Below are 25,229 nucleotides of genomic sequence, written 5' to 3'. Positions count from 1 at the left end.
TAGCACTTGAGGTCACGGCCGCCCTCCAGGTCTGATGCGCCTGCCCTGGGAGGGGGTAGCGGCTGGCACACCCCTTCAGGCTTGCCCAGGGCCGGGCCAGGCGCAGCCCCTGCTGCATCTCCTCTACGGGGGAGACCGCAGCTGTAGGGCACAGATCTCTGAAAATGGAGACCCCGAAACACCAGCCCATGAACACTCCCCGCCCCCCCCATCCCTTGACCAGGGCAAGGGTTGCGTGCCGAGTGGAAAGCATGACCTGTTCACGCTGAGGAAGGAAGAGGGTTCTTCAGTGAAATGGAGGGATGGGGGCGGATAGGGAGAGGTCAGGAGGCTCGGGGGATCCCTGCAGAGGTGAAGGTCTGCCCGTGGCTAGTGAGAGAGAAAGTTGCGGTCGTGAGGGGAATTTCACAGCCGAGTTCCTTGGAGGTGGACAGGTTTCGAGCGGCTGGGAGCTGAGGTAAGCCGGTCACGGTCACTGAGCACGGTGTGTGTGTGAAGCACTTTGTACGTGCCACCTTCCACTTGATCTTGTAACAGCTAGGAAGCGGCCGGCGCTGGCATTCCCACATTACACTAGTGGAGACTGGGGCGGGTAGAGGTCACGTGGCTGCGGGAGGGCCGCCAGGCTGCACCGACCATGGAGCCAGGATTTGAACACAGGCAGGCCGGCACCTGGGTCCTGGTTGCCTCTCAGGGGGCCCCTCGGGTGGGGGCCTGGGAGGGTGGGGTTGGCAGCCAGTGGCATGGGGAGGCGGAGGTGACGGTCAGGGCGTGTGTGTGCCCCGTGGCCGTGGAGGTGGCAGAGAGAACCCTGAGGGGCGGGGGAACCTCCCAGCAGGGAAAGGTGGACAGGTGTAAGCCATGGGCTGGAAGCTTCCCCTGTGAGGGGAGGCAGGGCACACGGGCTAGACCACCTTCAGCAGCGGACCGAAGGAGGGTGTGCAGGGCCGCCCCGAGGACTGCCTGCATCGGACGGGATGAGCATGCTGTGCGAGGGGGCAGGAGGCCGCCTTTTGTACCTGGGCCTTTTGAGTAATGACGGTGGCCACGATAATAGTACTTTCCATTACAACTTAAGGAAAGCATTTAACTGGGACCCAGCGAAGCAGAACTTTCCAACAATGGGAGTTTTTCTGCGTTTTATTTTAGGAAACCACAGCCCAAAAAAAAAAAAAAAGAAAAAAAAGGGTGGGCAGGGGATTTATTCGAATGCGTGAACTTCCAGGTTTTACCCCAGATCCACAGACATGTTTGGGTCTCACATCAGGTCTATGCAGTTGGACAATATAGACTCAACTGCATGGCTCAGCCCAGCAAGTATTTGCCGAGAATCTTAAATGCCAGATACTATCACGCGTGTAAAATGATCTCAGACGTGATTTCCTGCCCTGAATGAAGTTTCAGTTCTTGAAAGACTTCTTTATCTTTGGCGTGGAGGCGGGAGTGTATTAAGACACTGAGTTAAGAGATGCTCAAGATTTAAGGTTAGGGGCATGTGGGGGGCTCAGTCGGTCAAGCATCGGACTCTTGATTTCGGCTCAGGTTATGATCTCCAGGTTTGTGCGTTCGAGCCCCGGGTCGGGCCCTGCCCACACTGCGCAGAGCCTGCTTCGGATCCTCAGTCTCGCTCCTTCCGGCCCTCTCCCGGTCACCCATGCACACTCCCTCACCCTCAAACATTTAAAGAAAGATGTAAGGTTAAAAGGGTGTCAGAGACTGTTGAGGGTCTTATTTTCTGGGAACATTCCAGATCTGGACAGTCTTCACGGTAACATCTGATTGTCCAGGGCTGGGTCCACGTCCCTGGCTGGCTTGCACTCAGACCCCCAGAAGAGCTCAGGATCTGAAAGGTACAGAGGAGAAACGTGCTGGTGACGGGCTGGTGTTGTGGCACCGCTCCGTCTGCCTTGGGCACATGGGGGGGCACATGCAGAAGCGGCTACAAATTACGCTTCTGAATCCGTTCCCACTCCCTTAAGAGTCAGAAACTGCACAATCACACAGGAACCCAGTTTGCTTCCTCCACGTGGTCCTTCTTGTAAAGGAGCAGGGACCTCCCTGACTCGACTGCCTCTCTGACTCCCTGGAGGCTGCCGGTTGGAGGCTCCCGGGCCCACGGGAAACACGTGCTGCAGTATCTTATTCACACTACCAGTCGCTGTCCTTTAAAAACACTTTCCCATCGCAACTGTGAAGTTCCGGCACCTTGTGCGAAAGCCGGGCCTGGCAGCCCACCAGCCCCTCCGGCCAGAGTCCCGGCTGCTGCTTTAAGTGCCAGGCACCGTCGGGCTCACATGGATGCCATCTCCGTCTTCCCTGCTTGTTTGTCCCCATGCTCTATCAAAGTGGATTCCCAAGAAAACGACCGGAGGCCAGGACGGTCTTCCGGCTGGTCCCTGTCCCCCACCACCCGCACCTGCCTGACCCCTCTAGGCCTTTGCTCCCTCTGCTCTGGGGGCACAGGGGGCCCTTGTCCTCAGTCGACCCCGAGGTGTCTGGTCTTTCAGACTCTTTTCTTTATGAAGTGCCGCAGACGGAGTCTGGATTTTCTTCTCTCAAAGACCCCACCTTCCCCGAGGACACGAGACCCCACCCGTGGGCTGCACGTGGACTGCACCGTCACTGGTGGAATCACCCAACCTTTACCTTTAGGGAACTGGTCCTTCTCTCTGCAGGTGGGAAGGCAGTGACCACCGTCCTGTTTCACTTCAGAGGGTGGCCAAGTTTCGAGGAAAGCAAGGGATGTTTGAACTCAGGGGAAAGTACTGGATTCTTCGAGGGGAGAGGTGCCAGTAGACGAATGACTGTCCGGGACTGGGGACTGACGGACGTTGGAGCGCTGGGCCTGCGCTGGGCCGCGGCGCCCCAGGAACGGCACGCAAAGTCAGAGCCCACGGGGTGCGCTCAGTGACGGGGCTTGGGGGCTCTTTCCCAGGCACCCGTTGGCCACCTTCTTCCACCTGTTCTTCCGGGTGAGCGCCATCGTCACCTACGTGTGCTGCGACTGGCTCAGCAGAAGCTTTGTGGGCTGCTTCGTCACTGTGCTGCTCCTCCTGTCCTGCGACTTCTGGTCGGTGAAGGTAAGGAACGACAGGGACACTCCCGCCGCATGTGGTGGTTTGAGCCAAGAGGTACTTTCGTTGAAACTGCAAATACACACGGAGCCAACGTCCTTGAAATTCGAGTTAGAATCCATCGTTCAGAGGTGACAAATGGATCTGGTCCTTCCGTCACGGCCGCAAGGATGTCTTAGGAGAGGGACGCTCCATCTGGCTTTGGGTTTTCGGCAAACTTGGCATACACTTAAAGTACGTATGTATTTTGGGGGGGGGTGCTGGGGGGCCGGCGGGGGGGTCATGTTTAAAGGTAAACAGAGGAGTAAATTAGTAGCCTCCGACTGATTCTGAGAAGCTGCCGTGCTGCAGTCCCCCCTGCCCTGCTCCGGGCACAAGTTCAACATGAATGTACTTCCCTTGGTCAGTGAAAAGACCACCCCGTCTTTATGGGAGCCTGGAGTCCTGTGTCCCTCTCCCCCAGAACATCACCGGGAGACTCCTGGTGGGCCTCCACTGGCGGAACCAGATAGATGAAGATGGGAAGAGCCACTGGATCTTCGAGGCCAGAAAGGTACTGTCGGCTCTGGGCCAGCCCTGGGGGGTGGGGGAGTGCCGGGGACGCATGTGCCAGCTCCCCCCCAGGCTCCGCGGGTCTGCTTCCCGCTCCTGCGTGCCCCCGGCCCTGCAGGTGCCCTAGAAGAAGAGGCGAGGCCAGGTGCGCGCTCCTCTCGCAGACGGACCCCTCCCGCCCACAGGCGTCCCCCCAGCACGCCGCCACGGAGGCAGAGGCGCGCATCTTCTGGCTTGGCCTCATCATCTGCCCCGTGATCTGGATCGTGTTCTTCTTCAGCACCTTGTTCTCCTTGAAGCTCAAGTGGCTGGTAAGGCGGCGTGCAGCCCGGCCGGGGCTCCAGCATCGCAGGGTGGGGCCGTGGGAGTGGGTTTCGTTGTTATCATCGGGCATCCTGAGGTCCTTCCCGGCCCGGCTGTTTCGCCCATCGAGCCTGTGCAATTCGGGCCGGTTCCTCGTGGCTGTCGTTGCCACTGTGAGTTTTGGGGTATTTTCATCACCCCAAAGGAACCCCTGTATCTTTTAGACCTCGCTCCCTCCTGGCCCTGCCCCTCGTTCATCTTTGTTCCAGGAGGCTTACCTATTCCAGATACTTGCTATAACAGGAACTCTAGAACATGATCGCTTGTGATCTTGCACTTGAGGTGGGATTTTCCAGGTTCATGGGTGCTAGAGCAACTGTCCGTACGTCCCTCCCTTTTTATGCCCGCTGGGTGGCCGCGCTTCTTTTAGTGTACCCACTCCTCCCCGGCGGGCCCTTCGCGGTAACTTTGGGACTCCTGTGCATCCTGCCGGGAGGAGGTGTGGGTGAGGGCCTGCCTACTGTGGAGCCCTTCCCCGATGGCAGTGAGCTCGCCTCAGTGTTGCGACCTTACGATCTTGTTACTGTGACGTAGCTCCCTCGCTGGGAAAACAAAAGGCCCACGGACCGTGTGGTCGTTAAAAGCAGGGGCCCTGGAGCTGGGATGTGGTCCGGCCACGCAGCAGCGCTGGGACTTGGGCAACTTTGGTTTCTCTGGCTTTAGTTTCTTCCCTGTAAAATGGGATAATAATGGCACCAACCTCTTGGGCTGTTGGTGACAAAAAGGTGTCTGTGATTACGTGAGCGCTCCGTGAAGACTGGGTGTAACCAGGTACAGATCAGAGCCGCTTCTGTGCGGTTTGGGGGGGAACGTTTCAATATATGCTTTTCCAAGAATGTGCTTTGTGTGAGCGCAGGCCCTCGTGATAGCCGGGATCTCTCTGCAAGCTGCTAACCTCTATGGCTACATCCTTTGTAAGATGGGAGGCGAGAGGGACAGGAGCAAAGCCACAGCCAGTTTTCTGTCCCACGCAGTGATCCCCATGGTGAGTCCCACGTCTTCCTCGTGGACCCCGCACTCCAGACGCTGGAAATGACGGAGGCCCCCTGGCCACTGCAATGTTAACATTGTCTCTATCAGTCCGGCTGCCCCGTCAGGAGCACAAAAAAACACCACACAAAAATATTTTAACTTTGCTTATATTTCTACAAGTGAGAGTGATCTTTCCAATTTGATCAGGTTCATCTTAAAATGGATTGAACCGTCTTAAAAATCTGACCAACGCTGCTTTCTGTCAAGACACTGAGCAACAAGCGCTGTGGGCTTTTGGTTACATGGCGGGTTTGCTCTGGCCCCTGAATCAGCAGAATCGGGCCCCTCACGTGTGAGGGCCAAGCCACAGCTGACTTTTCCCCTCGTAGGCCAGCCCGAGGGACTTCCAGAAGCCTGGCCTCGAGGGGCTGGAGATTCACAAACATTAGGTAAGAGGCCCGACCAATGGGGGGGGGGGGGGCCTGGGCACACAGCCAGGTGGGAGCCAGCCTGCGCCCGCAGGGGTTTGCCAGACCTGCCCTCCCCCTTTCCTCACACAGATCACGCACAAACCTTGCCGTGTGTGCAGGCCTGCAGGGGGTGGGGCAGGACCCGAGAGAAGGGCAGGGAGAGAACAAGGGATCTGCCCACCCACGTCTGCCGGAAAAACTTCCCTGGCTGCTGTCCGTCCCTGTCCAGCTCCTGGCCGTGGGCGAACGTGAGGGTGGACATGGGTCTCTGCTTTCACGTGATTAGAAAGAAGCCCTGTCCTCTAGGACGCTGGCCGTGAGGGGCACAGTGTGCACGTACTGCTGCACAGGGAATACACCCAGACACCATTCTGTTACCCGGGGGAGTTAGGGCTTTTCAAGGACTGGGGGCACTATTTTCACTTCTCCCTCCTCCTGACGGAGCAGCATTTGGACGACGCTGTTTGAAACCATGAGTGGGTTTTGCAATGAGGCCACATGTCCCTCCCTGTGCTTCCTTTTCAGGCCTGACTTCTGAGGTGGCAGCGGCTTAAGCGCGAAGGCCTGTAACTGCACCAGCTTCCGCCAGAGCAGAATTCCCCGACCAGGAAGCCACGGGCTTCGTACCAGAAGCAGGCCTCGGAGGAGAGCTCAGAGGTTTTTATTTTTAAGATGGCACATTTGTAAAGAATGCCTTTATGTATGTCGAAAAGTATACAAACATCATGATTAAAGCATCTCTCAAAGATGACTTCACGCCCTACCAGAGTCCGGTCCCTTTCTGCCTGTGACCCCCACTCTGTCCCCACGCTGCTCGGGCTGGACTGCACATGCGGCCTGCGTCTGGCATGTCCTGTTTCAGGAAGCGCTCAGGTGCTCTGGTTGTGGCTGATGGAGGCCACAGAACTCCTGGATTTCTGGAAGAGAAGCCACAGAAGCAGTGACCACGAGTCAGGCTGTGACAGCCGTGCGTGGGCTGGTGACGGCCCGACCCCTGGACATCCTGATCCTGCTCCACCCAGTGTCTTCAACAGCATTCATCCCAGATCCTAAGTACCTGGTTTCTCACAGACGCCTGGCTTCCTGGGCCGAAGGCTCATCCCAGCCCCTACTGGCCCTACAGTCCCCACCCGAGGCTGCAGGGCACCGACCCTAATGACCCACAGATGACCCCCGCTGGGATCTCACATGGCGCGCCACAGCCCTCTGCAGTCCCGGGACCCCTGCGCACACGTACTCTGAATGATCCCTCTGTAGGCTACAGCAGCTGGCGAGTCTGGTGCCTCCATCAAAAAAGACTGTCCTTTGTCGCAACTCTTACCTTCAGGAGACAAATGAAAAGGAAAAAAGAGGCAGCAGTGGTACGATGAACTGGGGGATTCGTTCTGGCCCTGTGACATCACGGAAGCCCCGCGCCCACCTCCCCAGCGCAGAGCACAGCCGAGGAACGCACAAACTGCACAGGGACATAGAGCACACGGGTTCCACCCGGTGCTTTATCACATTGGCGTCTGTCTGGTTGCTGGGCTTTCCCAGCGGCCTCCCAAGGACCCACAGGTGAGCCGAGGACGTGTCCGGCCAGAATCCAGGGGCCACAGTGCAGGGACCCCGCCGGGCAGGTGTTTTCCCCTCCCCCAAGCCTGGGCTGCCCCTGTCCGCCTGCCCAGCACCGTGGGAGAGGCAGGGCCGTGGTGCTGGGAGAAGTGGGCCCTGGCAAGGCCAGCTGTGGAACTGGCCCTCCCTCGCCTCTCCTAGGACGCTGCCCCCTGAGACAGGGAAACTGAGGCCAGGGAGAGCCAAGACGGGGAGGGGGAGGTTGGCAGAAGTGGAGCCCAGATAAGCCTGGGCTACCCTGGGATGAGGGCCCCAGATGGCCCTGCCCGGCCCTCCCCTCCCCTCCCCGTGCTCCAAGATCAACACTGTCAGAAGAGCGAGTTGCTGAGGCGCTCTCGTGTCCTCTCATGTCATTCCTCCCCCTCCCGGGGGCACTGTCACCATCGCCTCTCACCGATGAGGCTGTTGGGGCTTGGAACCACCAGCCCGCGGTGGTGGGGCAGGGTCCTGAGGCTGGGGAAGGGCTTAGAATCCCAGCGCCAGGGAGGTGACCTCGCCTCCGGGCTCCCCACCCAGGCTGGAGCGTGTGCCCTCACCCCTTCAGGTCTGTGCCCGGGAATCTGCCTCTGCTCTCTGCTCCCGCGGTGACCTCACCACCTCGTCCTTCTCTCCACTGTACGGCCGTGCTGCTCACCACCCTTCCTCTCCCCGCTCACTGGCCTCGGGATTTCAAGCAGAAGTGAGGCCTGGGCACATGGAACCGGTCACAAAGGACTGTGCCCTCGAAAGCACTTCATGCTCTTAGCTGGGGCCTGAGCGGCGGCTGCGTGGCGGCCCCTCTGCTTTGCCACGACCTCTTGTATTGTGAAAAGCGGCCACCCCGACCCGCCTGGCCACAGCCCGCGTCGGGCAGGCACCCAGCCTCCCGGCCCCGCTCCCTCACATGGGCCGGGACGCACAGGGGGGCGTGGGGCTCTCCGGGCCTCGCCCAGCTTCCCACGGCTCCGCGGCCCGCCCTGCCCCTGCTCGTGATCTGTGGGACCCCACCTCCAGCTGTGGCAGAGGCAGAAGCCGACAGACGCAAGCGCGCCCGCAGCCCCTGCCCAGCCCGTCCCCCACATGGCTGCCTGCGCTGCCCCGGCAGGTGGGGACCTGCAGCAGGCGCTGTGCCCTGCCCTTCCTGCCGGAGGGAGAAGCCAGGCCAGCTCAGCAGCTCATCTGGTCACTGCAAACTGATTGCCTGTCCTGCATGTCTGTACCCTCCCGAGAACAGTAGCTGGCCTCTTCTGTGTTGCAGGGGGAGCCCACATAGCAGGGCAGTGTCTGGAGGGAGAGCAGGGGGAAGGCCCCGGGCTACTGGCTTGGTTCTCATAACAGCTGCCCTGTCGACGTGCAACCCCTCGTGTGACCTCCCCACGCGCTCGGCCACTCTCCCTCCAGCCCCCTCAATCTCCCCCCGCTGGGCATGTCCCCACCTCGCCTGAGCCTGCGCACACACCTCCAGCCACCCCTGCCTCTGAGACCCAGCACACGAGGGGGAATGCACCCCTCCCCCCAACAGTGGCTCTGGGGGTCACTGCTCCCGCAAGGCCCAGGACAGATGGCGTGGACACTGGCCCCGTCTCCCCACCCTGCGTCTTTCCTCTCCTGGGTGGCTCTTCCTCTCCAATGGCAATGCCCAGCCCTGGGGCAAGTCCTAACCCCGCCCCCCCCACTCCCCTGCAGGGCTGCCTGAAGGCCTCCCTCTCCACACTCACCCCTGTGCCCTTGCTCAATCTCTGATTCTCATGTCCTCACCCCTGAAGGCGCGGCTGCCGGGCTTGGATGTAAAGCCATCCACACCTGGGCTTCAGCCTGCCTTCCCCCGTTGCTGCCTTCAGGCCTAGGCCCCTCTGCAGACGCTACGGCCACCTGTGCCTGGCAGAGGCATAACTTAACCAAGTTCAGTGCTGTGGCCCTGGGGAAACAAAGCTGGAGGCAAGTAGAACTTAAAAGGTGTGGACCCCCCTCCCCACCATGCACCTCAGCAAGAGTGGACACGGAGTGGGGGTGGGTCCACCACCCCTCCTCCAGGCTCACTGCCCCTGGAGGGGACCCAGGGGACTCTGGCATTAAAAACAGGGCATTTTGGGGGAGCCTTGGTAGCTCAGTTTATTAAGTGTCAGACTCCAGCTCACGTCATGATCTCACGACTGGGGAGTTCGAGCCCCGCATCAGGCTCTGTGCCGACAGCTCAGACCTGGAGCCTGCATCGGATTCTGTGTCCCTCCCTCCCTCTGCCCCTCCCTCGCTCATTCTCTGCCTCTCAAAAAAAATTTCAAGAAAATTTTAAAGAGGACAGTTTTTCTTGCGACAGGACCCCTGAAAATAGCCTCATGCCCCCATCTCATGCTGAGATGGCCCTCCGGGCTGTGCTGGGCCTCCCGTGAAGCTGAATGTCTTCCTAAGGGGTTTTCAAGGCTAACTTGTCCAGGACTTTCACCTCAGAACCTCATCCCTCCCTGTCAGAGACGGGACCGCACCGGACACCCTGCCCAGTCCCCCTCCAGGCCCCTCTCCTCAGGTGAATTCCACTCTGGTGGCTTCCCAGCCTCTAGGACAGTCCTGACACCACCTCCCAGGCCCCACCCAGCCCCTTCCTCACACGGAGGTCTACTGGCTCCCCTGACCACACCCCACGCCACGCAGTCTACTGCTTCTCAGCTGGAGGGGAGCTCCTGCGGGTGGGCCCTTCGTCTGTGGCCCCATCGGGCCCCAGGGTGGCCGAGTGGGGGGTGAAGGCCGCAGCTGGCGACACAAAGCTGGGATCGGCACTCCGAGTCACCCACCTATGTGTGGGTCCAGGGGCACTTTTCCCAGGAGAGGGATCTTCAGATCCTGGCACATCAGCTCCGCGCCCCCTGTCGTTGGTGGGAATATCTGAGACTCTTTCTGGAAGGCAAGTTAAAAGGGGGAGAATTAGGAGTTTCTTTCCGGAAAATGAGCATTTTCAAGCAACTCAAGAAAAATGTCTGTTTGAATACAAAACATTCACTACCCCAGAGAACTTTCCTGAAGTCAGCAACATTGTGTGTGTGTCATCCCGTTTCCCAAAATGACGGGGAAAGCAGACGCCACATCCCCGAGGCCCCCCTCTGGCTCTGCTCCACCACGAGGAAGGGGCGGGCCGGGCTGTGGGCCACACGGGCTGGCGCACGCACCTTGCACTTGGGGCAGACGAAGACGCTCATGTTCTCCACCACTCCGATGACGGGCAGCTTCACCTTGCGGCAGAAGTTGATTTCTTTGCGCACGTCCTGGAGGGACACCTCCTGTGAAGGTTCAAAAGGCCATTCATGGCAAAGTCCAAGGGCAGGCAGACCGTGTGGTTGCAGGGGCGGCAGCGACGCAGTGGATGCGGCACCAGGGAGCCCCGCGCGTTCTAAGCACTCGGTGCTGACTGTGGGCTCGGGCCTATCCGGGCGCAACTCCCACATGCCCCAAAGGATAAACCTCCACGGCCACGTGGTAAACGTAAAACGAACATACAGAAAAATAACCTTGTACAACGGCTGAGTGTTCTGTTTTCACATTGACACACTACTGCACACGACTGTCTAGGTCAGGGACACAGCCAGTGTGGCCTGCGGGACCGACCTAGCTGCCTGCCTATTTCTGTAAACTTCCAGACACAGCCACGCCCGTCCCTTCACATCTCATCAGGCGGCTTTCGTCCCCAGTGCTTGGGGCGGGGGACAGAGGCCATAGGAGCCATAAAGCCTAAAGTATTCACTACCTGGCCTTTTATGTGGAAAATAGTTGGCTGACCTCTGATCTAGACTGTGAGGAACACAACTCTGGACAAGAAGGAAAGAAAGCACGTTGCTGTATTTAGATGGAATTCACTTCTCAACTCTGAAAGCTCTGACAGCATGAGTACTGTGTGCAGTCCTTGCTCAGCACCCTCTCGACATGCACCGCGGTACTGTGCACACGGCCTCGCTCTCCCGAGCGCATCTTTGGTGCTCAGGCGCCCTGACACAGAGGTAGGGACAAAAAGCCATTCAGGGAGCAAGTCAGCTGTGTCAGCCTCCACACCTGCTTGTGCCTCTGGGAGTCTCTCGGTGGTGGCACTGCTCTGTCAAAAGGGACCCCCAGAAGAGAGCCTCAGGCCTGTGACAGCGGCTGTGACAGTGGGAGACCCTACTGTCAAGTCCCACTTTCCCCCTAAGTTCTACAAGAAGGGCGCGGGGAGCATCCTCCCGCCGCCTCCTGGAGGAGGGCCAGCTTCTCCTCGCTCTCCCTCTCCTGGAGCCCAAGGGGAAATCTGTGCTCCTTCACAGTAAAGGTTGCTGTGCCTTTTTTTTTTTTATTGTTTCTTCATTTTTGAGAGGGTGAGCCTGAGTGGGGTGGTAGCAGAGAAGGGGACAGAGGATCCGGAGCAGGCTGAGCTGACAGCAGAGAGCCCAAGGTGGGGCTCACACTCCTGAACCGGAGCCGAAGTCACTCAACGGACAGAGCCACCCAGGCGGCCCTGAAGAAGCCACCTTGATGCAACCTGGATTGCTGTTTCTCCACGGATGAGTTCAGAGCGGTTCACAGCAACACTGAAGGGGAAGAGTGCGTCCGGCCCCTGCGCCCGCTCCCCTCTCACCTCCCCACGGCAGGGTGCTGAGTTCCCAGGGGACTGTTTTCCTTTTTGGTAACTGGTTCTGGACCCATACTTGACAGCACTGCCCGTCTGGAGTGTGACCCGACCACTCTGAACATTCCACCACCCAGCTAAGGACAAATCCATCCGCGCTCCACGGCCGCCCCCTGGGCCAGGGGCTCCCCACCCGCAGCCCCGAGGGCTGTACCTGCTCCTCCGCACGCCCCCAGGAGCCCCCGACACCGGGCACCAAAGCCGTATCTCCCATGCATCCCATCACCCACGCCCTGCCCCGGGCACCCCCACGGGGCGTGCCGTGCTGGTCCCGCTCGGTTGTCGGAGCACAGTGGACACACCGCGACTGGTACCGAGTTCCTCTGCGAACCGCACAGGCCCGGAGGGAGGACCGGCTTTTCCGTCGCTGGTGCCTGGCCCGGGGCCCGCTGGGAGGTGGTGCTCAGTGCAGCCTTGGTGGAGGACGAGGGGCTGTACTGACGGACTCATGGACGAAAACCTACTCCGTTGTGCTTTCTCAGGAGTCGAGGAGAGAACTGTGGAAAGGGTAACTGCTTCCTCGGGACCGTGGGAGAGCGAGGACAGCAATGACACAGCCATCGCAGGCCGGACCGTGTCTGGGCACTGCCGGGTTTACCCGGCCGCCGCCACTGCTCTCCCTCAGTCTGGGCTCCGCACAGCCCGTGGGGGACTGGGACACAGGGACCCGGGCGTTGCTCAGGAAGGGGCAAGGACCACAGCAGCGTGCCCAGAACCCTTTCTATGCCCCAGGCTGGCTCTACGGAAAACCACCTTTCCTGAATGGGTCGGAAATGCGCGTGGAAGCCCTACAGGGGGCAGCAGAGGGAGCGCAGAAACAGGGAGGCGACCGCGAGGGACAGGCTGAAGGCCAACAGCACCGGGGGCGTGCTGGCCTGGTGAAGGACACTTACGAGGCGATTGTGGGCCTAACTGCAGACGGCTTATTTTGTTCACCCAAACGTCAGGACGACGCATCAAGCATTTAACAAGTTCCCGCGGATCCGAACTGAGGACTGCGGGAGCCTGTGCTCGGAGGAGCTCCGAGAAAAGGGGGTCGAGGCAGCACGAGAACGCGGCACAGCACGGAGCCGGCCCCGCACGGGCACCCGCTCACCTGAGGAGTGGTGACGATGACGGCCCCGTCGATGCGCGCCGCCGCCAGGTACTGGACGGCCGAGAGGTGCTCGTCCGACGTGCCCGGCGGGGTGTCCACGATGAGGTAGTCGACCTCGCCCCAGTCCACGTCCCGAAGGAACTGCTTGATCATGCCTGCAGACAGACTCCAGTGAGGCCTCCTCGCTCTTTCCTCTACTCATGGCCCTACAGCAGCGGCTGCGCTCGCTCTGCGTTCTGAATCGGGGGCGCCTGCCCACACCTGGGGGCACTTCTGGCTGTCACGACTGGGGTGGGGGTGCCACTGGCATCGAGCAGGTCAAGGCCGGGGCGCTGCACCCTACAGTGCGGAGCACAGTCCACCCCTCCCCTCACAAAGAACCCTCCTGGCCCTGGAAGTCACTGGTGCCAAGGCTGAGGAACCCTGTCCTAAAAGCTACTTTGCACTGTTACCTTGAGCCTCGGTGGCCTGATCGGCTTGCTATGACTCCACCCCACACGCTTCCTGGGCATCAATAAACTACTATCAAACCACAGCAAAAGTAACTTCAGAGTTACAGGGGTGTCAGAGAGAAAAGACTCATCAAAGATGTTAAAACCTGAACCACACCAGCGGGCTCTCTTCAGCCGGTGAAGGCAACAATACAGGCAACCGTGTTAGGCAACCCAATGCCCACAAGCGATACTGCGCCAGAGCCCTGCAGCTGCCAGCTGCCGTCGTGACCGACGGGCTGCAGAGGAAACCTAGGGCCGTTCGACCCGGCCAAGTGCTGAGCCGAGAGATAAAGCAGGGTGGCAAACCATTTTTCTTCGGTCCCCTCCAGATAACGGCGTCGTCAGGACTGCTGAGCAAGAAACCCACCGACATCACCCCGAGGTTGTCTTCCAAGAACTAGACAGGATGAAGCAAGAAACATTTAAAACCACAGCACAAGGCACTTCCTGGTCGTTTACTTGAGCTCAAAATGAAAAAACTCACTTTTGGGAACTCAATGACCGTATGATTTATGGGTCTATTCATTTTTGTTTTTAATTATTTATTTTGGGACAGAGAGAGAAGAGCCCGCGTGCAAGGGAGGGACAGAGAGAGAGGGGGAAAGAGAGAATCCCAGGTAGGCTCTGCAGGGTCAGCAAGGAGCCTGACCTCACAAACCATGAGCTCATCCCCTGAGCCGAAACCAAGAGTCAGGCGCTTACTGACGGCCGGCCAGGCACCTTGGGTCAATGCATTCTTTAAAGCCACAGATCATTTTGGGGGAGGGGGGACGAAGTGCTGCCACATTGGGGGGACTTGACGGAGGTACCCCGGGGCTCTAGCTGCTCTCGCCTGGGCTGGCAGACCATGGTTCCCAGGCCAAACGTGGCCCACCTTGTGGCTGTGCACGTAAAGTTTATTGGAATACAACCACAGCCATCCTCACATCTCCTTACTCTCACACTACAACAGTGGGTGGGTGTGGCCTGTCAACTGACAGGTTTACTATCTGAACCTTTGTAGAAACAGTGTGCTGTATTTCCGGCCCCTAAAACAGGACCTCAGCAAGTCTTTGTTCACTGATAGTTGGGTTGAGGTAAGTGCTGCCAGCCCAACCCACATCCGTTATGTACATACTACCCTAAAGATAAGGCACAGCAGTAATGGGGCACCAGGTGGCTCAGCCGGCTGAGCATCCGACTTTGGCTCAGGTCATGATCTCAGAGTTTAGGAGTTCAAGCCCTGCATCGGGCTCTGTGCTGACAGCTCAGAGCCTGGAACCTGCTTCGGATTCTGTGTCTCCCTCCATCTTTCCCTCCCTGGCTCATGCTCTGTCCGTCTCTCTCTCAAAAACAAACACTGAAAAACAAAACAAACTCACCACTGGAGACCAGCCAGAGCCACTCTGGTGAACCTACAGGAATATGGACACGTGTAAGAAAAGAAGGCCCGAACACACTTCTCCCACACACCGATTTACACACTAAGAAAAGAACTTCATACAGCACAATTCATTGTCTTAAATGCAAACGCAATCCTTACTAGAGAGTGAACAGTAGGGAGAGGCCATGGACCACGGAAGCTGTACCCGCCCCCCCACCTCCCTGAATTGGGTTATTCTGAAACCCTGGGCGGTTAGATCTCATCAGGGAACCAGACTTAGCCACATTCCAATAGAACCTGGGGTCTAAGGTATTTTATAGGTGTGACCCCAATCAGGCGGGGGTTGTGAGGACGTGCAGGCGACCGTGGCCCGGCAAGGCCATCTCTGTAGCAGTCCAGGTGTGAAGGTATGTGCTTCGGTGAAAGCGGCGACACAGACCCTGCCCAGTCAGCGGCCAGAGGGTCAGCCCGAGGGGCACAAGGATGGGGGGGGTGATGGGGGGGCGACGGGGGGATGTCTATAAGAAGCTCACGGGGCCACTTCAAGATGGGGACTGTCCTTCCAGGAGCTGTTCGTTAGTCAGTGTTCAACACCGCTCCTCGTGAAAGCAGAGCTTCCTCGCTTGCGGCTACACAGCGGTCTGAGCAGCCATGTTCCGGCGCCACCAACGGCCTGACTGTCGCAACGCTCTCCGGAGGTCTCACTCCCACACCAGGCTCCGCAGCCACCAACGCAGTGGCTTTCGGGGCACTCACAGCAGCTGGGCCCCCGGCACTCAGTTTCAGAGCATTCTCATCACCCCTCAGCGGTCGCCCCCATTCCCCCCCCACCCCGTCTCTACAGATGTGCCTGTTCTGGACATTTCACACACAGGCCATCATACACGAGGTGGTCTCTGGGGACTGGCTTTGAGGTTTTCTAGTTTTTTTTAAATCCCGGTTCACACGCACTGTTGTATGACTTCAGGGGCACGACACAGTGACTCTACAGTTCCATCGGTGACTCTGCTCCTCCCAACAGGGGTGCTCTGAGTCCCCTCCACCTATTTCCCCCAGGTCTTAGTCAGAAAACAAAAAACAGAAACAAAAAGAAAAAAAACCCTCCATTCCTACTTAAGCTCATTCTCCACAACGGCAGGCTTGAAAGGGGGTGAAAAACGGAATAACCCCGCAGCGGAAGAGAAGCAGACGGCGGAACTCCTATTTGAGCTCACCATGTTAGGGTTTCTACAAAGTCCTCCCACACGGGGACTGTCAGTGCCGAGAGGACGTGACCAACAGGCCAGCAGAGCCGTGCCGTGGGCGCGTGCCAGGAGGCAGGGGACAGACGCACGGGAGCGCGCGTGCCAGACCCGAGGCTGTGCCTCTGCCCTGCACGGCATCACGCCCCCCTCCCAGGGCACCCTGGGTGGCGAATGCCAAGCCCCGAGCAGCGCCCATGGGCCCGGCCTGCCTGCCCCTGGCTAGTGTCCAGCTCCCCGGCACCCGTCACCCTGCCGCTAGTCCTCATGCTACAGACACTCTGCTCCAGGGCTCCTCCCCCGCAGGGGTGCCCGGACCACACCCTCCTAAGGAGCAGCTCCCCTCGCTCGTCCCATCCCCCCTACCCTGCTCTCATTTCCCATGACCTGTCAGCGCCCCTCCCACCAGGGCCGGGGTCTTCACGTGCCTTGTTCACCACTGTCCCCCAGCTCCCCCAGCAGCGCCCGGCCATCATGGGAATGAGCCAACCTAACGCTGGGGGCGTCCTGCCCGCCAGCCCCGTTTCCACGCACCGCCTTCGAGGGGGATGCTGTCCGGGACTGCTTCTCGCCCTGAGGAGGGAGAGACTAGCACCCGCAGACGGCCGTGGGGCTGAGGCCCTGCCCCCACCCCATGTCACTCACTCGCCTCGCAGTCTCAGTTCCCCAGGGGTGACAAGGGCAAAAACATTCCCTTGTTTCCAGGGTACAGGCCCCTGGCAAAGCGCAGCCGGTCTTTCCCAGGCAGGGCCCAGTTTCCGTGTCCTACTTCTGCATTTCACTTGTGTTTCCCTTCCCCTCGAAGAAGGCACTGAAACTACCGCTTCTCAAAGGGCGTGGGTGAACTTCACGTACAAGCCCAACCCCCACGCTCACAGCCGTCGGTGAGGCAGACGGCCCAGGGAGCGTCCACCTGGTGTCAGGCCGGCCCCGTGGAGACACCCGGCTCTGCCCCATGTGTCTGCACCCCGTTGTTACCTGCTCTCCTTCCAACCCCATCATCTTGGGGATTGACGGCCCACAGATGTCAATGTCCAGAAGCGCAACCTGGGAAACAAGAAGAGACCAGAGCAGTGATGCAGCCCCATGCACGCTCCTCCCAACGTGCACGGCTGGGAACGAAACGGGGCTTGAGGAAAGGAGGAAGTGGAGCACAGGGAAAGAAGCAAAGTCAAATGTGGACCAAACGGAATCTCAGGGGAGTTACAGCATTTCGCTTCCAGGCCACAGAGACGCATTCGAGATCTCTTACAGAGAATATGGCAAAGTCCATCGACACCACTGATTTCAACACCTACCTCTAACTCCAAGGTGACCTAACAACCCAGTGCCCAGTCACTTAAAGATCCAGGGGCAGCCACTATTCCCTTGGCATTCACCATGTGCTCGAAGGGGAGGTGGGTACGTTATCTCTGCTTTACAGAAGAAGACACTGAGGTTCAGAGAGGCCCCGTCTTGTTCAGAAACCAAGAAGCAGAGCTAGAACATAAACCAACGTCTCCCGGCTCCAAGGCCAGGGCTCTTTCCACTACCCCCTGGGGCTGGGGGAAGGCTCTAACCGACCTCTGAACAGGCCGCACTGCACTGGAACCCTGAAGGCTAGTGATGGCTTCCCCAGACAGGAAACTGAAGGTAAAAAGGAAGGCTAGGAAAGCTGTGCAGGCGGGAGGACTCCTCCTGCCCCGAACACCCCGGCTTCCCCGCGTGGCACAGGAGAGGCCGGGGGCTACAGCAGCAGAGCGAGTATTCAGCTCCAGAGGCCCCCTGCCAAGGATCTGGAGTGTGGCACCTCCAGGTCACTTTTTCTCTTGCCCCAAATCTGCTTCTTGCCTCCCCTTCAATGCTCCCAGCAGAGCCCACCCTCTACTTCCTCACTCTGCTCACCCTGGATCAGGAACCAGTTCCCGGTCAGATCAGCCCCGTGCCTCCCCTGCCCCCTGCTGGGCCGCCTGGAGAACGCAGCAGGAGGACACAAACTGAGGAGCCCGCTTCCTTCCCGTTGGCGTTCGCACTAGGCTGGTGGCGGCGTCGGGGATGGAGACGGTCCACCTCAGGGTGTCAGCAAATCACACCATTGCTACGACCCTAACAGCCTTTCCTCGTCCTCTTGGCTCCTAGGCGCTCAGTCGCCGTGTGCTTTCTTAGGGGGCGATTTTACCCGTTTAGAGGAACCAGGCTCCCCGCAACCAAGGGGGTGAATCCTGAATGAAATGATGCAGGGGTGCAGGAGACAAAGCCCATACACTCACTCCCTTGGAGGTGACCCAAAGGCTGTGACACGTCCCTGCCATCCAGACCTCTGGGCGGTTGTGTCCTGTCCCTTTCAGACTTCTTGAGAATCTGTCACTATCCCAATATTGATCCAACTAATTCCTTTTCTGCTCAAGCCAGAGGACCCTAGTAGAGAGAAATATGCCTGAGTAAACCTTACCAGGGCCTCTGTGGAAGGTGCTGGAAGCCTGATGAGACAAGCAGGCTTTGCCACCATAGTCTCCCAGCCAGAGACTGGGGGAACAGGGTACCATCAGGATCCCAAACTTCCCCTGAAGAAGAGGTGACCAGGGGCTGTTGGGTGGCTCAGCCGGTTAAGTGTCCAACTTTGGCTCAGGTCATGATCTCACCATGTGTGAGTTCTAGTGCCGCACTGGGCTGTGTGCTGACAGCTCAGAGCCTGGAGCCTGCTTCGGATTCTGTGTCTCCCTCTCTCTCTGCCCCTCCCAGCTTACACTGTCACAAAAATAAATAAACCTTAAAAAAAAAAAAAAAAGGTGCAGGAGGTGAGCTGCAGCCCGTATGGCGTCCCAGGGCCACGTCACCGCGTGGGGAATGTTCCTGCTCCACCCCAGCCGCCACAGCTCCCGATCTGGGAAACAAGCGTTCAGGAGATCATCGGGCTCCATCCAAGCTCCAGAGTCTACAAGCCCAAGAGACAGGCCTTATCTAGTCCGGAAGCCCCCAAAGAGGACCCGCTCATGCTACAGCTGGCTTTCAGGTCACCAAGCAAGAAGACTACTTGGTCCCCTATGGGAGCTGGTGACTCTGCCGCGGCAAGACAGCGCATCAGCCTTCGCTGTCTGCTGGCTGAGGTGTAGCTTTTGAAGCCACTTCTGCTCCCTTCACGACTCCCACAACCCAGCCTGCGTGTCATAAGTCATGGCGGGGGGGGGGGGGGGGGGGGGGGGGGGGGGGGGGGGGGGGGGGCGGGAGGGTTGTAGTTCTGTGCCCTCATGGCTCCAGGCCCTTCACCAATGAGCTATGGGGACACCTGCCTGCCCTGAGTGCTAACCCAGAAAAGCCCGGCTCAGAGTCAGGGATGAGCTTCCACGGGACAGTGGACAGAAGAGGGACCAGAACTTCCGTCCTCGATTTAGGGGAGGAAGGAACGTGTGCTACTTGAAATTAAGCAATAAGACAGAGGCAGAGGTCTGCAGTCTGTCTGTCTGTCAACAGCCTGCAGCCTTTGCAGACAGTGATGTTCTCAGTCCTGAGTAGGATCTACGGGGAAGTACACGTCCCTAAGGGCAGATTGTTTCACAAGCCACCCGTGCATGAAGAAACGCAGCCCAGGAACCATCTTTCAGCGCTGGATGTGGTTTTCTCCCCCAGCTGCTGAGGCCTGACAACTGCTTCAGGACGGAATTACGTGGAAGCATCACTGTACAGAAACAGCGGTCTCTTTCCAAATGCTTGCTTGCATCAGACCTGCTTTAAAGCCCATCTTCAGGGAGCCATTTCAGAACATGCATGACAGCTTCTAGAAGCAGAGAGCATTCTGGTGAGTAGGGATATCCTCTCAGAGAGATAATCACAGGTTTTTGCTGACCAACTTGCCAATATAAATTTGACCCTCAAATGGCAAGGGGTTAACAGAAGAATAAGTCAGCAGGGAGGTTTTGAACCTCCTCGTCATGGTGCGTGGAGGAGGCTGAAGCAGAAAGCGTCACCGCCTCCCGCTCCCGCTCATGGGTGAAGTGGGAAGGATTGCCATCACAGGTGTTTACGGAGCATCTCACACCCATCAGGTGCTGCACTGAGCACTTTACCTTTACACGCATTACTCCACGGGGTCCCGAGACTCATTTTACGGGACGACGGAGCCCACGAGCCTGGGAACCTGGCCATGGTCACAGAAGCGGCACGGATGAGGCTGGGATGTGAGCCTAGGCCGTCTGACTCCAGAGCCCGTGGTCCTGGCCACCACGCTGCGCTGCGCCCGCCACCTTGGAGTTCCGATCCCCACTGTGTCCAAACGTGGGGAGGCCCTGCTTCTCTCTCCTGGACGCTCCCTTCATTTGCTCCCTGGCCCTCATCCCACCCACTGGCCTAATCTGGGTCCTCTGAGAGCCGCCACGAGCACCGTCTCCCACCTGGCCTCCCGTCCCCTCTAATGATACCCAATCACACGCTCGGCTGACCTCACTGCCATGCTCTGAACACGACGCTCAAATCCTGCCTCTCTGCTCGCCCAACGTCTACTGGTATGCAAAGCCTCCCTGGTCCGGCTCAGCCTCATCCGTGGCTCCCTTCCCTGGGGGATCCCCGGCACACTGCCTGCCACACACACTGCCGTCAGTCCCCGCCATAGTCCAGAGGTTTCTCCCAGCCCAGGGGTCCCTCCAAGTCCTCCCTCCCGTGTCCCAAATCCCTAGAGCGCATCTTGGATGGTGGACACCAATTCCAGGGAAGCCCGCCGCGGCCACTGGAGGCCAGCCCGAAAAGCTCCACCCTTAGCAAATGATCAGAACAGGAAACGGGAGAACTCAGAGCCTGGGTGAGTGAGACAACACCGTATATGACAGATCACCGAGCCGGGCCTCTTCTCTCCCAGCCTGCGACCTGCCCCCGGTTTCAAAGAGGCACTTCCCCACGAGCACTGGTGTTTCTAGGGCTACAAACCAAACTGGGGGCCAGTAACCTACAAGCTGGCAGCCAACCCCAGCCCGCTACCTGTTTCTGTAGAGCCCGCCAGGTAAGAACCGTTAATACGTTTTTAGCAGGTTGCAGAGGGGGAAAAATTAAACAATCTCATGATATAACCCCCGTATATAATTCAAACACCAGTGACAATAAGATTGTATTAGAACCTGGCCATGTTTGTTTACAGATGGTCTAGGGTCGCATTTAGGTTTAAGGGCAGAATTAAACAGCTGCTGCAGAAACTATTTCGTCTCAGCAGGCGTTGCTATGGCCGGCAAAATCTAACATTTTCACCATCTGGTTCTTTACACAAACGTTTGACAACCCACGGAGCAAACTCTAATTGCTTAATCCAGTTATTTGAGAAATGGATTCCTGGAGTCCCTGGAGCCTGGGGAGGTGTCTCAGGGGCTCATGTGTATACGGGGCCTATCAGAACGGGAGGCTCGATCTTCTACCCACTGTAGCCGGCTTCTTTGTGCAGAAAATGCAGCCTTCTGTTAACACCTTACAGTGCTACTTCACACTAACGTAGAATGGTTTACCTACTACAAGTATCAGTCACTGAAATTTACCCAGCTTCCATAATTTTAAAATATGACAACACAAAAGTCCCTTCTAGCATTTTTTTTTTTAGGTCAAACAAAAAGCAGAGGGCCGTTTACCAGAGTTAGAAAAGAGTTCTGAACTGAAACTCAGCCCCCGTATATAAAAATAAGTCAATATTCAAGATGCACGAACACAAAGACCACAGGAAGAAGGGAGATGGGAAGAAATGGCTTTCAACAGGAACAAAATACACCAGTTTCTCCCATGCAGGCCCTCAACAGTGTCCGGGGACACAAGAGGGCAGTTAGCTGGCAATTCTTATCCAGAGAACAGGAGGCTCCCCAACCCAGTGCACATATAGTGTCGCCTTGGCGAGGGCGCTCATTTAGGGCTCAAACCTATCGAATAGCTGGATTCTAAAAGACACCCACATTGTGCTAGGAATTCTCACCTGGTAGATATTTATTGGAATTTTAATTAGAAAAAAACCAAAAAGATGGATTGTGTTCTGTGTTTAAAAAAAACAAACATCAAAATCAGAAACCACAGTATTCATGGTCTTCTTGGGAATAAAGTGGTGACCAAAGTGAACAGCAGGGTCATTTTTCTAAGATCAATGCACAATTATCTCGAGTCCCGTAAATAAGCCAACACATTTTTAAAAAACCACAGGGACTGTAAATTTCCACTTGAACTTTGTGCTATGTTTCCCCCCTTCCCCACCATACCACACCTCTCACCGAGGCTGAAACCCAGAGAGCAAGACCAGGCAGGTGGGGGTTTTTGTGCTCCTGTGTGCACTTGGGCAGGAGCGAGCAGCCCAGTTCAGGGGCTGGCAGAGGTTTTCTTCCTCAAGGGCCGAATAGAAAATACAGCGGACCTTTGAGTAGTCGAAAACTCCATACGTGACCTGTGACCGCCCCCGCCCCCCCATTTAAGTACCCAGAGCCAATTGTTTACTGGAAGCTTACCGGTAATAGTCAGCACTTACTCGTCTGCTACATTATAGCTATGTTCTTATGCCACGGTAAGCTAGAGTAAAAGAGGTTACAAAAAACTTCTAAGGAAGAGAAAATACACCCAGAAGTGGAACCCCGCAGGTCACAGCCCTGCTAGGAATCCAAGGATCATTTTAGCCTTTGTGGGCAAAACCAAAGAAGCGATCTAACAATTTAAAGGCAACCATTTCTAAATTAAAAACCATTCTAGCTCACAGGCCCTAAGAAGACCAGAGAGGGACAGAATTTGCCCTTGGGCTATAGTCGGTAGACCCCTGGCCTAGAAATAGGCAGAAAAGGGCTAATAGAAAGAAGTCCATCCATTTTCGCAGCTGGAGAACCTAAGCAAGTATGTCATTTCACAGCTCAGCAGCTGGTGCTTCCTCCGCCCCTGCAAGGAGCTGGGTTCCCAGGAAGCCAGTTCCGCTCAGTCTAAAGACACCGTTGTCTGCAACCCTCTCAGACCCTCCCACAGGAGCCCCGCCCAGTTCTGCCCCAGGCCCCACCTGCGTGTTTCCGTCCTCTGCCAGGCCGTGGGCGAGGTGGGCGCTCAGCGTGCTTTTCCCGACGCCACCTTTCCCAGATAACACCAAGATTTTGTGTTTCACGGTCTTCAGTTTTTCTTTGATTTCTTCTATGGCTGCAAAGGAAGCACATCGGCAGATGAAGCCCCTGAAGGCATGGACGCGCAGGAGCTAAGCCCCTAGGGCTGTTTCAAGGCACTGCGGGTGAAACACAGCCTAGCCAATGGAGGCAATACGGACTACTGAGAAACTAAGGCAACTGTCGTATCTGAGATCTTCTCGTTCGTTGGCTGCCTGGTCTGCGTCCCCCTCCAGAACAGAAGCTCCAGGACAAAGACTGCAGTAGCCACTGCGACACCCCCAGCTGTGGAAGAGCTTCCGCACAGTAACACTTCCCAACCCGGGGCCCGACTGCCTGGGGACGTTTCTGAGGGGTACAAGGAAGGGGTGCCGCTGGCATGTGGCACGTAGAGGGCGCAACGCTGTGAGATGTCTAACGGTGCTCAGAACAGTCCCCCACCCCAAATTATCCACATCCAAAGGTCAGTAGTGTCAAGGTGCAGAAACGCTGACCAACAGCAGGCACTTATGAGGACCAGTGACTGATGACGGTCACATATTACACACCTGCTACACCTTCAAGGTCTCACCTTCCTTCAAATCCTTAAAAACCACCATGAGAGAACAAGTCCCCCTACACACACTTATTTGAAAAGGAGGCTCCAAGCCCAACGTGGGGCTTGAACTCGTGACCCCCAGATCAAGAGTCGCAGGCCCTGGTTCCCCTTGCCTGTTTTTGGGGAGAAAACTGGAGGCTCAGAGAAGTTAAGACTCTCGCTCAAGGTCATACTGTTTGTGGGACCCAAGAATCAAACCTAAGTCTCTGTTTGAACGCCTTCGAAATTCTCCCATATTCCTGCTTTTTAAAGTCCTCCCCACCCTCCAGTGCGTCCCTACCGACTGCTGTGACGGTTTACCTTTTTGCTTGCCTGCTCACTGTGGGTCTTGCCTATTACACAACACCCACGAGATGATTAATACACATTCCTGTTACGTGACTGTGAAAATCGCTTTTTCCAAAAGAAGACGATTTTGTCCAAAAAGTAAGCCCGAGTTCCACCCCCACCCCCGAGGTCAAAGTCTACACCCTACTCTCGGGGCTGATGGCCTCCTCCCGACCACTGCCGGTCATTGTCACTCAAACCTCCAGCCCCGCCCAGGTTTCCGCCCCAGTTAGGATCTCTTTGGACTCCCCGCCTGTCACCAGACCCTTCAGGCTCCGCCCCATCCCGCTACTCTCCCGACTAAAGGCCCCGCCCTTGACTTTTCCACGCCCCGCCCCCGCTCGGACCACCCCTTCTAACAGGGCTCCAGGTCCCGCCTCTGTCACCCAACCTTTGGGCCGTCCCTCACCACCATCAATCATCCGCTATCCCCTCACGCCCCACCTCTTCCCGGCTGGTGCCCTTCACTTCCGGTTCAGGTCTCGCCCCTTCCTCACCTGGGTCCGGAGCTGCGCCGGCTCCAGACGCGCAGAGCCGCTGGTTGGGGCACCCCTGACATGAGGCCCCTCGGCCCGCCTGGGCGCTGCCGGTCCCGGGACAGCCTGCGCGGGGAGAAGGTCACAGTAAGAGGGCTTCGTGTCCCTCCATCCCCCCCATCCATGCCCCCTCCGGGCGCTCACCCTGAGGCACCTCCTCCATTCCGGCTGTCTTCGTCGTCTCCGCGGGTCACCGGAACCCGCCCTTTCGTATTTCCGCCTCCTGGCGCCCAATCTGGCTCTCCACCCGCGCGAAGGAAGTCTCAGAAAATGGGCTGGGCGCATGCGCAGATCTTGTAGGCGCCGCTGGGCGCTCTAAGCTGTGGGAGATCTTTCAGAAATTCTTCAGCGTGTTTCTCCCGCGAACAACGGCATTATCCTACGGGATCTCAGTGCCATTTCATACCCAAGAAATACTGACGCCAAGTTGTTAGAGAACATAAACTTTATATTCAAATTTAAGACCCATTTAATCAGTGGTCCCAAATAAGACTTCCCCTCCACACCCCCATCCTGGATCCAATCAAAAGTCTTACCTTTATTCTCTTTAGTCTCCTTTAAAATATTTTTGATTTTTATTTCATTAAATTTTTTTTTTTTAAGTTTGAACCCCCCCCCCAACATCCTCATGAAGCAGGGTGGGGGGAATCCCAAGCAGGCTCCTCACTGAGCCCCATCTGGGGCTGGAACTCCTCAGCTGTGAGAGCGTGGGTTGAGCCGAAATCAAGAGGAAGACACTTAACAGACTAAGCAACCCAGGCGCCCCATTAGTCTTTTCAAATAAAGAACAGCCTTCCTCCTTCCCACCTTGTCCTTTTAGGACATTGTCTGTTAGGAC

The 25,229-nt window shown here is 57.4% G+C and overlaps 2 protein-coding genes across 7 annotated transcripts in view; one reads left to right on the top strand and one right to left on the bottom strand.

The window, feature by feature from the left end:
• TVP23A (trans-golgi network vesicle protein 23 homolog A) overlaps nt 1–6,182 on the top strand; it is a 33,399-nt gene extending 27,217 nt beyond the window's left edge. For 2 of the 5 annotated variants that reach the window (XM_039244328.1, XM_039244326.1), the window contains 6 exons: nt 2,936–3,080; nt 3,538–3,627; nt 3,812–3,937; nt 4,846–4,974; nt 5,351–5,409; nt 5,872–6,182. In XM_039244328.1, the coding sequence (XP_039100259.1) occupies nt 2,936–3,080; nt 3,538–3,627; nt 3,812–3,937; nt 4,846–4,974; nt 5,351–5,409; nt 5,872 (550 nt within the window). In that variant the 3' untranslated portion in view covers nt 5,873–6,182. Of the gene's footprint in view, nt 1–2,935; nt 3,081–3,537; nt 3,628–3,811; nt 3,938–4,845; nt 4,975–5,168; nt 5,411–5,871 lie in introns of those variants that run through there. The other 3 variants (XM_039244330.1, XM_039244327.1, XM_039244329.1) reach the window with 3 other exon arrangements.
• NUBP1 (nucleotide binding protein 1) lies at nt 4,955–24,703 on the bottom strand. 2 transcript variants are annotated; one of them, XR_005530518.1, is made up of 12 exons: nt 24,536–24,703; nt 24,353–24,457; nt 22,834–22,967; nt 16,842–16,910; nt 14,621–14,653; nt 13,566–13,656; nt 12,766–12,920; nt 10,186–10,296; nt 9,814–9,916; nt 6,669–6,752; nt 6,196–6,348; nt 4,955–5,042 (listed from the first exon to the last, which is right to left on the bottom strand). XR_005530518.1 is itself a non-coding variant. In XM_039244325.1 (11 exons), exons 1-11 carry the CDS (start codon nt 24,552–24,554, stop codon nt 6,290–6,292), a joined length of 963 nt encoding a protein of 320 aa, XP_039100256.1. In that variant the 5' UTR covers nt 24,555–24,703; the 3' UTR covers nt 6,077–6,289. The 2 variants fall into 2 exon arrangements, 1 of the variants encoding a protein (XP_039100256.1); XM_039244325.1 differs by lacking the exon at nt 4,955–5,042 and having other exon boundaries at nt 6,077–6,348.
• Nucleotides 24,704–25,229: the final 526 nt, after the last annotated feature.

The sequence above is a fragment of the Hyaena hyaena genome, unplaced genomic scaffold (assembly GCF_003009895.1).
Source record: "Hyaena hyaena isolate Hyena2069 unplaced genomic scaffold, ASM300989v1 scaffold_238, whole genome shotgun sequence".
Classification (NCBI taxonomy): domain Eukaryota; kingdom Metazoa; phylum Chordata; class Mammalia; order Carnivora; family Hyaenidae; genus Hyaena; species Hyaena hyaena.
The sequence above is the reverse complement of the archived record's forward strand: the minus strand, read 5'-3'. Positions and strand labels throughout refer to the sequence as shown.

Bases quoted from the DNA above. Each gene is read 5' to 3' on its own strand.
- NUBP1 (XM_039244325.1), bottom strand. The intron at 13,657-14,620 runs GTGAGTTTGTTT...CATCCTGTCTAG, and splicing joins GCTCTGGCTGGTCTCCAGTG to TTCTTGGAAGACAACCTCGG. The intron at 10,297-12,765 runs GTGAGCGGGTGC...GAACCTTCACAG, and splicing joins TCATCGTCACCACTCCTCAG to GAGGTGTCCCTCCAGGACGT.